The following is a 15749-nucleotide window of genomic DNA, read 5'->3' on the forward strand; positions in this document are numbered from 1 at the left end:
TAATAACATTTACAGATACACGCACGCACACACACACACACACACACACACACACACACACACACACTGGTCATTTAATGTAATAACAGTTAAAGATACACGCACACACACACACACACACACACACTGGTCATTTAATGTAATAACAGTGACAGATACACGCACACACACACACACACACACACACACACACACACTGGTCATTTAATGTAATAACAGTTAAAGATACACGCACGCACACACACACTGGTCATTTAATGTAATAACAGTTAAAGATACACACACGCACACACACACACACACACACTGGTCATTTAATGTAATAACAGTTAAAGAAACACACACACTGGTCATTTAATGTAATAACAGTTAAAGATACACGCACGCACACACACACACACACACACTGGTCATTTAATGTAATAACAGTTAAAGATACACGCACGCACACACACACACACACACTGGTCATTTAATGTAATAACAGTTAAAGATACACGCACGCACACACACACTGGTCATTTAATGTAATAACAGTTACAGATACACGCACACACACACACTTGTCATTTAATGTAATAACAGTTAAAGATGCACGCACGCACACACACACACACACACACACACACACTGGTCATTTAATGTAACAACAGTTACAGATCCACGCACGCACACACGCACACACACACACTGGTCATTTAATGTAATAACAGTTAAAGATACACGCACACACACACACACACACACACACTGGTCATTTAATGTAATAACAGTTAAAGATACACGCACGCACACACGCACACACACACACTGGTCATTTAATGTAATAACAGTTAAAGATACACGCACGCACACACACACACACACACTGGTCATTTAATGTAATAACAGTTAAAGATACACGCACACACACACACACACACACACACACACACACACTGGTCATTTAATGCAATAACAGTTAAAGATACACGCACGCACACACACACACACACACACACACACACACACTGGTCATTTAATGTAATAACAGTTACAGATACACGCACGCACACACACACACACACACACACACACTGGTCATTTAATGCAATAACAGTTAAAGATACACGCACGCACACACACACACACACACACACACACACACACACACTGGTCATTTAATGTAATAACAGTTACAGATACACGCACGCACACACACACACACTGGTCATTTAATGTAATAACAGTTAAAGATACACGCACGCACACACACACTGGTCATTTAATGTAATAACAGTTACAGATACACGCACGCACACACACACACACTGGTCATTTAATGTAATAACAGTTAAAGATACACGCACGCACACACACACTGGTCATTTAATGTAATAACAGTTACAGATACACGCACACACACACACTTGTCATTTAATGTAATAACAGTTAAAGATGCACGCACGCACACACACACACACACACACACACACACTGGTCATTTAATGTAACAACAGTTACAGATCCACGCACGCACACACACACACACACACACACACACACTGGTCATTTAATGTAATAACAGTTAAAGATACACGCACACACACACACACACACACACACACACACACTGGTCATTTAATGTAATAACAGTTACAGATACACGCACGCACACACACACACACTGGTCATTTAATGTAATAACAGTTAAAGATACACGCACGCACACACACACACACACACACACACACACTGGTCATTTAATGTAATAACAGTTAAAGATACACGCACACACACACACACACACACACACTGGTCATTTAATGTAATAACAGTTAACAGTCTATTCTATTCTCCGCATTTATGTGCATTTTTGTGTTTTTATATCTGGATTTATTTATTTATTTATTTATTTTGTATTTTTATTTATTCTGACAAATGTTACTTGTTCACTTGCTGGCTGTCCGCTATGATTTTGTTTTCTTTGTCTTTTGCTATTAGATTTTTTCTTGCTCTCGATCAGCCCCACTGTTTAGCCTTTTGTTGTTACATTGCAAAATACTTTATTTATCCCGCAGCGGGGAAATATATAAAAATAAACAACATAAGACATTATTTACACACATTATATACATAAAATACTTACATGACTGCTAAATGTTATTAGAGTTTTTTTGTATTGCACAGATATTGCACATAAGTGAAAAAAGATTGTTGCATGTCACTGTTTGTGGTAAAATGGACAATAAATATGAAACTATATATGGTTGCCAATGAAGTTGGAATTATTTTGTTTTCAGACATAATCCTGTTAATTGTGCTTTAAACTTCATTGTTATATGTTTGAAAGAGATTGATTGATAAAGTTTTAAGAAGATATACACTTTAGCTGTCAAGAATAAACCACATTGTCACAATCATTTCATGGAAATAGGAAAAAGTATTATAGTCCAACTTTAGAGCAACCATGTATATGTATATATATGCAAAGGATATTCACAGTATAATAAGTACAGTATAGCCTTGCTTATTTTTATCTGACAAAGCACTTTGTTAACGGTTTTTTAAAGTGCTTTGTAATAAACATTGAGTTTGAGTTTGAGTTTATTTATTTAAAACAGGGACAATACATATTAATGAACATATACATGTAAATATGCAAGATTATAGCCAACAGCTAATTTCCATCTTTAGTCCCTTTGGCAGGTTGATGTCAATACCATAACCATAACAATAAAATCAATAAAACATCGATAACAAGTTGGCAGTGGGCCTTCATGGCCAGAATGAGCAGGAGGAGAGAACATGTCCTTGAGCACAATAGAACAGAAAAGAAAAAGAGAAGCAAGAACAATAGTATATAGTGGGGCGGATTAGCTGAACAATCGTTCACTTTGTGATAAAAGCATGAAATTTGGTAGATGTGTTGGTGAATATGTTTCAAACAAATCTGGATATTGGGCCACCTCAAAAGCACCCCCTAGTGGCCGTGGCAGGCATTTGTTATACAAATAAATCAATGATGAATAAAAACTGCCCTTTTAATAATACCAACTGGTGATGAATTGTATATTGTTGGAAAGCCTGATTAGTCACCTTTACAACGAGGTACAGCTTGTAAGGATCGTGCATTCATGGAATGAGCAACGGGGCTAAACGTGTGGGTAGCACCCCCCAAAAATGTGCATCCCCTGTGGGGCGGATTAGCTCAATAAATCACAAGAATTGTTTATTTTGTGATAGAAGCACACAATTTGGTGGATGTGTTGGTGGATATGTTTCAAGCAAATCTGTATATTAGGCCATCGCAAATTCGCCCCCTAGTGGCCATAGCAGTAATTTTCTTCGTTAAAATTACAAAAAATATTTAAATTATTTCTTAAAATATTTAAAAAATGTAAACTAAATATACAAACATAAATTAAAAAATGTAAATACACATATTAAATTAACAAAAATCCAGTTAGACACTCTTTCAGTTATTTTTCCTGCCCCACCACAATCGGGCTAGCCATCGAGCTAGCTAGCAAATGAGCTAGCTAGCATTTGCTTCCTGGGACAAGCAGTGCAGTGGACTGTCCATCAAGGTATGTCTAAATATTTTATTTCACCTGTTATAATCATGAATAAAATATGCTATGAACATCATGGCTAAAGAGAAAAACAATCATCATGGGCCTTGGCGGAAAAGTAAATTAGCAAGATAGCAAAAATAGGTACTTAAGCTAGCTAGTTAGCTTGGAACATGTATCAGTGGCTGTTGGGTGTGAAAGCTTAATAAGACACTGTTAAATTATGTCCTGTGGAATGTGGACATCCCTCTCTGCACACACACACACACACACACACACACACACACTATATGTAATGTCTCCTTTGCCCATGTGGTTCTTTTTTTCTTTTTTTTAAATGTATTTTATAACTCCATCACAGTTAGTCAGGCGGCTTAGGACCAGATTTGAGAAGAAAGGGGACACGCCGGACAAAAGCACCAAAATTTTTCCACATGCTCTCTATCACCAAAGGTTTCACCTTTTGGTAGGAGCCACTTCATCAACATTGCAGATCGGAGATGGCAGCCATATAAAGTCTATGAGAACCAATATATCTTCCAAGCCACTTAGAAGGTCAATCTTGGTGTCAAAATATACATTTTCTGGGTCAAAGAATCATTTAAAGCTATTTAAATTTATAGCTTTAAATGACTTTAAATGGCTGCCATCACCGCAATCTTGATGAAGTGGCTCCTACTAAAAATTGAAACCTATAATGATAGAGAGTATGTGGAAAAAATGAGGTGCTCTTGTCCGGCGTGTCCCCTTTATTTGGCTAAGCCGCCTGACTAAGTCACACACCTCAGTACAAGGATTTTGCCAGAAAGAGTAACCTGCTACAAGTAACCCTAGTAGAATTTTATAAATGTATGATTTTTTTCTCTGTCTAAATGTGTTTTGTTTTTATTGTTGCAGGTCATACAATATTGAAAATTATTTTTTCTTTTTAAGGAGCAACAGAAGAATACAAGCCAAAGAGGAGGCCGTAGCCTGTGAATGGGAATATCAAGACCTAATAAAATGTTATACAAAGTTAATGTTCTTTTCTATTAGACTGTAATAAAGCTTTTGTCACTTTAACATGTCTCTAAATTATATTTGTGGTGCTGAAAACATGAAACAGCAGCTGTAGGGTAGGCAAAGCATTCCTCGCCAGTAACCACCGACGGCCATTTTTAAAAATGGCCGCTTTTAAATGGCCATTTTTAAAAATGGCCGCCACAGCCATCAGAATTTTTTTTGCGATGGCCCAATATCCAGATTCATTAAACATATATTTCGTATTCAGCAATGAGTGTACCAAATTTGATGCTTTTATCACAAAATGAACGATTGTTCCGCTAATCCGCCCCACTACACAGGGGATGCACGTTTTTGGGGGGTGCTACCCACACGTTTAGCCCCGTTGCTCATTCCATGAATGCACGATCCTTACAAGCTGTACCTCGTTGTAAAGGTGACTAATCAGGCTTTCCAACAATATACAATTCATCACCAGTTGGTATTATTAAAAGGGCAGTTTTTATTCATCATTGATTTATTCGTATAACAAATGCCTGCCACGGCCACTAGGGGGCGCTTTTGAGGTGGCCCAATATCCAGATTTGTTCGAAACATATTCACCAACACATCTACCAAATTTCATGCTTTTATCACAAAGTGAACGATTGTTGTAAAATATTGAGCTAATCCGCCCCACTAATAGTGGATCATGGAACATACAGGCCAAGGATCAGGGGACCAAACGTATTTCACTAGTGTTAAACACTATGTTTATTATATCAAAGGGTTGATTAAAGTGCAGAGTGCTTAAGTGTTAAAGGGTTAGGTGCGTAATTATATTGCAGATTGCCCGATTGCACAGTAAATATAAAGTGCTATTTTAAATGCACAATAATCAATACACATTACATTTATTAAATACCAGCAATGGTAATTTTATGATATTGGGAGTTCCCATTTTTAAGAATATAAAGTGCATCTTGCCTTGCACGTAGCCCTAATACCTAAAAAGTAAATAAATATATAATAAATAAATTAATTCATTAATTAAATCTTACTGTATAATAGAGGCACTTCTTCTACTGTCTTCTCACAGCTGTCCACTAGGTGGCGGTGATGCGGTGAGAGTGATGCTTCACCATCCGCCAATAAATCCAACGAAGAAGAAGAACGAAACAACAACGTGCAGTAGCTTGAAGTGTTGATGCAGATAACTGGAGGAAACAGCGAGTAAGTGTCGAAATAAATATAAATAATGTGCTTATTGAACATTTAACTTTTTTAGTGGCCAGACAGAGTGTTTTTAGAACATATTGTGTTCAAATTGCATCCACTTATGTCAGTTAGAGCATTAGCAACACGCTCACACCAAGTTTATCCCTCTTAGTAACTGTGGCTAGAAAGCGAAACCACTTTTCCGTCTCAAATGTGTTTTTGTTTCGTGTAGCGACCTTACCTGCTGCTCTGTGGCCATATACGTCAAATATTTTTTAGCTTTTAACTCTATGGAGTCTTGGGCAATTTTGTCCATGTTTGAATTCTTTTCATCCTGCCTGTATACAACACTTAAAAAATGTTTAACCCTCCTGTCGTCCTTCCGGGTCAAATTGACCCAATCTGTTTTGACTATTCCTTCTTTCCTCCCTCCTCCTGCCTTCCTCTCTTCTTTCCTCCTTCCTTCCTTCTTTCCTTCCCTCGCCCCCCTTTCTTTCTTTCCTTCCTTTCCTCCCTCCTTCCCTTCTTTTCTTTCCTCCTTCCGCTATCTCCTTTACTTTCTCTCTTCTTTCCTTCCTCCTGATTTCCTCTCCTTTCCTCCTTCCTTCCTTCTTTCATCCCTCCCACCTCCATTCCTTCCTCTATCCTCCTTCCTTCTTCCCTTTCCTCGCCCCCCCCTTTCCTTCCCTCCTTTCTTTCTTTCTTTCTTTCCTCCTTCCTTTCTGCCCTCTTTCCTTCCTTCCTCCCTCCTTTTCTCCCTCCTTCCTTCTTTCTTTCTTTCCTTCCTCCTTCCTTTCTGCCCTCTTTCCTTCCTGCCTCCCTCCTTTTCTCCCCCCTTCTTTATTTTTTCCTTCCTTTCTTCTCCTCCTCCCCTTTCTTTCCTCCATCCTCCTTCCTTTCTCTCTCCTTTCCATTCTTTCTCCTTTTCCTCCTCTCTTCTTTCCTTCCTCTATCCTTCTTTCTTTCCTTCCTTCCTTCCTTCTTTCCTCCATCCTTTTTTACTTCCCTTTGCATCCTTCCCTCTTCTTCCTTCCTTGACCCGAGGACAACAGGAGGGTTAAATGCCCTGTTGGTATTTTTTTTCCAGCAAAACCTCACCTATATGACCTAATAATACATTATTTTTTATTCTGACTTACTGGATCAACATTTTGAACCAAAAAGGAACAAAGAAAAAACAACATAAATGTGATCTTGTGATTGTGTGTGATCCTGTCATCAACTCTGGTTTTTATTCTAGTGGGACTCTATTTATTTGTGTCTTGTGTGTTTAGCGTAAAATTTTTGGTAATTTTATGTCTTTTTTTGTGTTTTTGTGTCTTTTTTTGGGCATTTTGTGTCTACTTTTAGTCCTTTAGTCCAACATAAAATGTGTTCTTTAATATTTTTTTTACTTTCAAAACACTATCATGCTCAATAAAAATTTTGAAATGTTGCAAATGTGAACAAAGGTGTCAAATCTAACATATAAGAGGGTTCCATCCAGTTCTATCATTTTATACTAAATATATTTGACCTTGTCTCCAGTTTTACTTGGTATATGATCATCAAACTGAAACTGGCCTCATGGAGTTTACATTGTAGATAATTTTGTCTACATATTGACGTAAGTGATGTGCTTGACATGGGATTTGGACAAAACATTAAATTTGAAGATGCCTTCTTATGTTTTGGAAATTTTAAAAGGCCCTAAATACATTTCCTTGCTCACTAAATGATTAGTAGGTTGACAGATTATGAAAACAGTTTTTTTTTGTTTTTTTTTACTTTATTGCCTTTATGCACATTTACAGACAATTAACATCACAAAGGAAAACAAATCAAAACATCTTGAGATTGGGTCCCATCTGTCACACAAATGGCACTGTAAAGGGTATTACACATATTTTATCTGGTTCTGTATTCCAAAAAATAATAATAATAAATAAATAAATTAAAAAAAGGGGCTAATTTAGATAATAATAGTGTATAAGAGTCTTAAGCAATATAGTCTGTAACTGGGGCCCACCTTCTCATAAAAACAGGGACTTTTAGCTGTAATTGGGCAGCCATATATTCCATCATGTAGACATGTTTTACTTTCTGTAACCACTGAGTGATCATGGGGGGGTCTTTCTTCATCCAATTTATAGTAATAATTTTTCTTGCAATCATCAACAAAATGTGTAATATATAACATTGTTCTGTGGTAAACAGGTGGTCAGGAAACACATCTAATAAAAATAACAAAGAGTCCATTGGAAGTTCTACTGCCAAAATTTTTTCCAGTTCTTCTTTGACATTTTTCCAGAATGTTTGTACTTTCGGGCAGTCATGAAAACAGTTATGAAATGTAAAAAAATGAATAAATAAATTGGGCCATTTTTTCCTCTCAATTTTGAAGAATGACAGCACAGTAATTGTTTGTAACTGATTGAACAGTTCCTAGTCATCTGTATGAATATACGTCAAATTAATTTGTTGGAAAGGTGACTTTTTATTGTAGAAATGTTGTTAATTACTTTGTTTTTCTTTAATTGGTATCTGCAGGAAGACTCAACATGGCGACGCCGATGTCTGTGCTCCGCCTGCCTAAAGGACCGGACCCCAACAGCCGCGGATTTGACCCCAAATCCCCCCGCTTCATCGCCCTCTGTCGCACCTCTATCCCCTCGTCTGCTGCGTCGGAGGCGGGCGCTGAGGAGCTGCAGAGGGAGCAGCATGCACGATCCGTGCTGAGGGAGAGTTTCCTGCGATGTCTGCTCTCCATGACCAACAAGAAGGTGCAGTTCCACATGCATGAGAAGGTGAAGGTGGAGGCCACGTTCGGAGCGTCCGACATCGACGTGCTGAACTTTCAGGTGTCGAACCTGCACACTCCCATCGGGGTGCAGAAAGAGGCGCTGATCCGCTGTCAGGACGTGATTTCATTCACTTTTGATGCTTGAACACTTGCTTTTGTTTCCTGAGACGGGATATCATCACATTTGGGATGAGGGACACTTTGGAGTCTCAATTTGCTGTTGCAAGTGAGCTCTGTTTTCACACTGTGAGATAGTTTATACAACCGGTTACATTTTTATAAGTGTGGTTGCTGATTTTAACCACCTTCTGCATTGTCACAGACCGGCAGTTCCACTTTTTCGGCACAAGAGGGAGTCGCGTTCATGTGTTTTAAGACAGATGACAGTTTGGACTAGGATCGGAGGATGATATTTGACAAAGACTTGAACAATATTTTGATAATATGATGATGTTTGCTGTTGACTTCTGATGTTTTCAGAAGATGTTTAACCACAATAACACCTGAAAAGTAACTGTAATCTATATCTGTAGGCTCTTTTTTTACCCTGACAGCTACATCAGTCTAAGTTCACAAAGTTGTATGACTTAACTTATGCAGCCTTTAAGACCAGGAAGTAAAACCAATATTTAGCCTCACATCATAATTTATCTCAGTATGTCTGCTCTAACATTGTGAGCATTTAAGTTTTTTTTAGCACTGACGTCTTTCCTTGTGAGATGCAGCGCTGGAGCTCCAGATGACCAGTTATATCTTTTGTCAATGAATTCTGTAACTGAGGCAAATAAAACACTGCACTTAAAAACATTTATTTTGAATGAACCACTTTTGTATTTGAATGGTTATTTTGTCTTTTGTTTGGTAAAATAACAGAGACACCTGAAGATTCATGTCTGATAAAGATGTTGCTTCAGAAAAAAACTTGTAACTGATCCATGTAATCCCAAAACCTCTACATCCATCAAAACCTCATCATATTTCATAATTATTTTAAAAACATCTAAGCATGGAGAGAGCTTCTTATAACTCCAAGTTATAAGAGTTGTCTAGTTCATCTGTTTGTCAACAGTATGACCAGTGTTGGCTCTTTGTTCAATCAAACTCACGCAGGTTTGAAATTAGAGCTGCAACTATTAGTCAATTCATCGATCTGTCGAATGGCAGAAAAATGATCTGCAACTGATCTGCACATTATAGCACATTGAATCAGGTTTTTTGACTGCTTGTAAAAAAATTTAAAAAATTAGGACCGTTAGCTTTAGGAAATTGTGATGCTTTAGTTATCCAGTGTATTATAGACCAAACTATTAACCAATAAATTGATAAAACATTCAGTAGATTAATCAATATTGACAATAATTACTAAATGCAACCCTGTTAACCCATGAAAGCCTGGAAAGCGGATATGTCGTTTTGTAATATTTGTAATTTTTTTCCCACCCATTTTCAGTCTCTTGGTCGATGAAATGCATCAGAATACATGTGGGATTGTTGCAATGCAACATGAGACTTTGAAACTTTGAAATCATCACCAAAAAAAAGACACAAAATTACCAAAAAGGACACAAAATTACCAAGAAAAGACACAAATTATTTTGAAAAGACACAGAATTACCCAAAAAAGACATAAAATTATTTAAAAAATACACAGAATTACCAAAAAAATATACAAAATTATTAAAAAAGAGACAGAATTACCCAAAAAAGACATAAAATTATTTTAAAAATACACAGAATTACCAAAAAAATATACAAAATTATTAAAAAAGACACAGAATTACCAAAAAATGACATACAATTACTAAAAAAAACTTAAGGTTTTAGGGCCTTATTTTAAAATCGCCCAAAGGTTTTGCAGGGATTTTTTATAATAAAAATTTTATAATAATAATGTAGATCTCTCTTGCTGGACAGTTCTTTGTCCTCCAGTTTAACATCTATAAGTACTCAATAAATATCAAAGAAAAGGTTTATAATACATCATACTGTAGTTGTAAGCAGATATAAAGGTTTATTAATGCATTTGTCAACAACTGTAACAGCTGTAGACACCTGTAAGTGAACGCTGGTTTATAAACAGACAAAGAATGAGGCAGTTCAGTATTGTGTCTTCATAGTTGTGGTTACAATTGTTGACAAATTTTGTCCATTAATAAAACACTTTAAGATCATATCTTTACTTTGCATGAACATATTTTAAATTATTTGAAAGCTGAAGGTGATGGTCACGTACTTTACAAATATTTTTGGCCTCAGCTCAAAAATTAATTCACTAATTATGATAAAATGGAGGAAAAAAGGGTAAACTTTGGACAAATAGTCATGACATTTTAAATCCAAAAGTTAAATTTCATTGTGACATCGTAAAGTTTTGCAAAAACGCATTTCTGGACGTTATTCAACATTAATTAACAAGTAATAAGGCCCTTGTAAGTCCCTACAAGATGCTTATTAACATTATTGTGTGTTTATAAGCTTATATAAGTGTTAATAATGACATTACAAACACCCATGACCCACCCATTATGTCTTTGCCATGCCTTTATTAATCTTATTTTGTTTGCTTATTGATATTAAAATATACTTTATTGCTCATCTATTATAAGTTAACTATGCTTTTTGCAACTACCGGACCTAAAGCGAGAACAATGCCTTATTACTTGTTAATTAATGGTTATTAAGGACCTTATTATAAAGCGTTACCAACATTTGGTCTGAATCTGTGACACTAATTTTGAAACTTGTGTTGCTGGGTTGAAGATGTGTGCAAAGTATCCAATTTTAAGAATTTATAGTCTTTTTGCAGCATCGACACCTGAAACTCCTCCTGCTGCCATGGAAGCAGCTTGGTGTTCCTCCTGCAGTTCAACCACTAGCTCCCTGGTTTTATTTGCTGATTGTGAGCCTCAGGTGATTGTTGTTGCACCACGTGACGAAGCTCTCTATCAGTCCTCTGTACTCTGTTTCTAAGTAAAGATAGCATGTTGCTCACTGGAAATTATTAACTGGAATCATAAATGACAACAAATTAACTTATACCTTATAGAGAATGGCTTAAAAACTTCACTACATATTACAAATCGAATATGGGTCTGGACCATAGATTATATAAATAATGGACGTAGTCACCGTGACGTCACCCATTGGTTTGTGGCCCGTTTGAAGCCTCGAGTTCAGCGTTACACTCGTCGCCATCTTGTTTCCGATACAGGAAGCAGACCATATCTGGACTGTGGAGGAGGAGAGGGATCTGATCACTGACTACAGCCTCTCTACACCTCAACCTGACTGAGAGAAGCTGCTGCTAATTCATGTTAGCATTAACTGGAGCATTAACTGGGATGTTAGTTTTGGCTAGCAAAAAAACAAAAACAAAATGTATCTTTCTTACCTCCGAAAAAACTGAGCAGCGACTCCTTGGAGTGTCTGTTAGTCCAACCAAACACTGAACAAGACATTTACTGAACAAAACGTTCAAATAAACTGTCATTAAGTGAAAATACAGTGAAAGGGTCAAAGTTATGAGACCAAACCGCTAAACGTCCTCTTTTCTATCTATATAACGTTATATATAACTTTATTGACACGTTGCCGTGGATACGCATTGTTCTGCTTCTCTCCTGGTGACGACTTGCCTTGTCAGTGACCTGTCAATCAAAGGTAGCCCCGCCCCAAAAAATATGATTCTATATCTTCTATTTTCTTCTAAATGGGGCCATTATTAGAACTATTGACATCAAATTGTCTTGAAGATGATTTTTTACTAGTGATTGAGACCATAGTGTTGTCCTGAAAAAAATTTCTGAGGTAATAAATCAAGTGAGAAGTTTTCAAATTTTGCACTGGAATGAATGGGCAGATTTTTTTTGCAGCCAAACTTAGCGCCCCCTGCTGGAATTTTTGGTAGATTGCAGGCTTAAGGCACTTCCTGGTTGGCCTCCATGCTCAGAGGTTGCCGCCTGGTCTGGACCGAGATCTTTATAAACTGCTAACTAACTTGTTGGCTGACACAAACAACCACAAGACGTTTATTGTAGTTATAGTTTACACTTTGTGGATCGCTTTGTGTTTGTAGTTGTTTTGCATCTCTGTGGTCGTTTTGTGCTTGTAGTCATTTTGCATGTTCTTTTTGCGTTTCTAATTTTTTTTCAAGCCTTTCTTGCCTTTCGTCGATAGTCCAGAAGAAGAGGAAAGTTATTGCATGTCTTTGAGGTCGTTGTGCATTTGTTTGCAGTCATCTCATGTCCCTCTAGTCATTTTCTATCTCTTTGTAGTCATTTTTTATCTCTACAGTTGTTTTGCGTCTCTATCTGACCATTTTATGTCTCATTTTGTATCTTTTTTATTTAATTTCAAGGGATGTTATGTTACTTAAAACAGAAATTTGGACATAGGGTTCATTCAGTAATCCGTAGTCACGGATCCAACACATTTATAGAGTGAGATATCAACCTAAATAAAAGTAACAGGCCCTCAAATACACTGGTGGATCAGATCGTTCTGCCTGAATGTTCCAGTAATGTAACACAGCAAACACTGAGCCCACGTCTGATAGCGTCGCAGATATTCATTTGTTAGCCACTTATTTATATCCCTGGTCATAAATATAATACACAAGAGCAGGATTCATCATTGTTTAGCACCGGCCTCATGGGGAGGGGGAGGAGGGGGCATCAATACTATTTAATCTTACTAAAAGGTGTATTTTGCGAGTTCCCAATAAGTCATTTTATTTGAGTGCCATTAGGCGGTCGTGCTGTGCCTGTGTCTCTTTTTGTACCTGAATTATCTGACCACTCAATGGAGACAGTCATCAATGAGGCAGTGACTCATCCTCCCTCCCTCTCTCCCCCTCTCTCCCCCTCTCTCGCCCTCCCTAATCCCAAATATGGCTTAAACCTTGCATGACGTCATCGAGCCTGTGTGATTCAATCAGGAAGCCCTCAAGGACATCCAATGTTAATTTCATATCCACACAGGCGTGCTCCCTCAGTTCTCACTCTCACCTCTGTGATGAGTGTCCATAACATCAGCAGCAACACTTACTCTGCATAAACATATGCTTTTCCATTACTTTATTCTTTTGCTTCACTCTGTTTCTGAGGCAAATATTGTACTTTTTATTCTACTTGTACAGTAGTTTATTTACAGACTAAAATTGTATATACGAGAAGCCTGACCAGCTAATAAAAAATGATGTATTGTTAACTCTTAATAGGACACTCATTTAAATACTTGCAAATTCCAAATTTCAACCCTTTATGGCAGCTATTCTCAACCTTGGGGTCGGGACCCGATTTGGGGTCGCGAAATGATTTCTGGGGGTCGCCAAATCATTTTGGAAGTCAGCTCTGTCTCCACTGTGTTAAAGTGTTCATGTGTTTTAGTCTTTTTGGTCAGTTAATGTCTTTTTTTGGGGGGGTAATTATGTGTGTTTTTTTTGTCATTTTGTGTGTTATTTGGTCATTTTGTGTCTTTTTTTTATCATTTTGTGGTCAATTTGTGTCTTTTTTGGTCATTTTGTTTCCTTTTTTTGGTCTTTTTGTGTTGTTGTTTTTGTCATTTTGTGTCTTTTTGGTAATTTTGTTTCTTTTTGGGGTCATTTTGAGTCTTTTTTGGTCATTTTGTGTTTTTTCTGGTCATTTTGTGTATTTTTTGGTAATTTTGTGTCTTTTTTTGATAATTTTGTGGTCAATTTGTGTCTTTTTTGGTCATTTTGTTTCCTTTTTTGGTCATTTTGTTTCTTTTTTAAGGATATTACGTACTGCCAGAATGTGTAAAAAAAAAAGCATACGGACCCAGGGGAGGGGGGTAATATTTAGAGAAAAAAGTTTACGAGGTTAAAGTGGCAAATTTACGAGAAAAAAATGTGCAGATTCATGAGATTTAAAGATTTATAGATTTGCCACTTTAATCTAGTACATTTGCAACTTTTTTCTCGAAATCTTGATGATATCCACTGAAGTTACCAAAACCAGTTCTTTTCCTGATAAAGGGTTAAGATGAAACTGCCCAACAGTATATAAAGTATTCCACTAGTAAAGACGTTACATACTTGGATCTGAATACTTCTGATCGTACATTACCTTACAAGTATTTAGTACCACGTTTAGTAGTGTCTTCATTTGAAAATTGTATTTGCCTTCACTAAATCACATTTAAAACAAGTTGGTTAATGAGGACATATACTGAACAAGTAGAAGTCCTGTATCTACATCTTAATTAAGTAACAGTACAAAGGTATCAGCATCAAAATGTACTTAAAGTATCAAAAGTACTTTTTATGCAGAATGGCCCCACTCTGATTGTTGTATACACTCATGGAAAAAAAATATTAGACCACTTTTTTTTTTTCAATTTCTTGTTTATTTAATGGTTCAACTAAAGGTACATTTGTTTGGACAAATATAATGATAACAACAGAAATAGCTCATAAGAGTTTACTTTAAGAGCTGATATCTAGACATTTTCCATGGTTTTCTTGATAATAAACAAAATAATTATCAACAAAACCATGGAAAACGTACATATCAGCTCTTAAACTGAACTCTTATGAGCTATTTCTGTTGTTATCATTTGTCCAAACAAATGTACCTTTAGTTGAACCATTAAATGAACAAGAAAGCAAGGAGAAAACAAGGGTGGTCTTATAATTTTTTCCATGTAAATGTAAATGTTAAATATATTATAAGATTATTTGTAGTGATGCATTTATGTAAGCAGCATTTTAATTTTGTGAAGATGTCACTCTTTTAACTACTTAATACACTGTTGTGAGGTTTAATTAAAAAAAAAAAAAGTCTTGCCACTTTTTTAAATTGTATTTATTTAACCTTTATTTAACCTAAAATATCCCATTGAGATTAAGAACCTCTTTTTCAAGGGAGCCCTGGCCAAGAGGCAGCAAACACAGAATAAAGTAACATATTTACATCAGACACAGACCTTAAACACGTTATGAGAAACAAGTGCATATTTTGTACTTGGCCTCAATAACTCTCAGTTTGGATTTAAAAGTGCTCAAAGAAATTAAGTCAGTTAGTTTCCAGTCTTTCTGTAGCATATTCCAGCATAAGGTGCAGAGTAAACAAATGCCTTTTTAACCAACTCTGTACGAGCAGAAGGGACAGAAAGCAACAACTGATCTTGTGAACGAAGAAAATAAGATCTAGCATTTCTCACAGTAATTAAGCTGCAAATGTATGAAGGCAGCA

General features: G+C 36.5%; 1 protein-coding gene and 1 long non-coding RNA gene across 3 annotated transcripts in view; one reads left to right on the forward strand and one right to left on the reverse strand.

The window, feature by feature from the left end:
* Positions 1 to 6089, reverse strand: part of LOC131970281 (uncharacterized) — an 18866-nt gene extending 12777 nt beyond the window's left edge. For both annotated transcript variants that reach the window (XR_009394170.1, XR_009394171.1), the window contains exons 1-2: positions 5995 to 6089; positions 5597 to 5752 (exon numbers count right to left, since the gene is read on the reverse strand). This is a non-coding gene — a long non-coding RNA (uncharacterized LOC131970281). The remainder of the gene's footprint in view (positions 1 to 5596; positions 5753 to 5994) is intronic.
* Positions 5686 to 9260, forward strand: gemin7 (gem (nuclear organelle) associated protein 7). The gene is made up of 2 exons (XM_059331639.1): positions 5686 to 5768; positions 8283 to 9260. The coding sequence occupies exon 2, from the start codon at positions 8294 to 8296 to the stop codon at positions 8678 to 8680; it is 387 nt and encodes a 128-aa protein (XP_059187622.1). The 5' UTR covers positions 5686 to 5768; positions 8283 to 8293; the 3' UTR covers positions 8681 to 9260.
* Positions 9261 to 15749: the final 6489 nt, after the last annotated feature.

Source organism: Centropristis striata, chromosome 4, assembly GCF_030273125.1.
Source record: "Centropristis striata isolate RG_2023a ecotype Rhode Island chromosome 4, C.striata_1.0, whole genome shotgun sequence".
Taxonomy (NCBI): Eukaryota; Metazoa; Chordata; class Actinopteri; order Perciformes; family Serranidae; genus Centropristis; species Centropristis striata.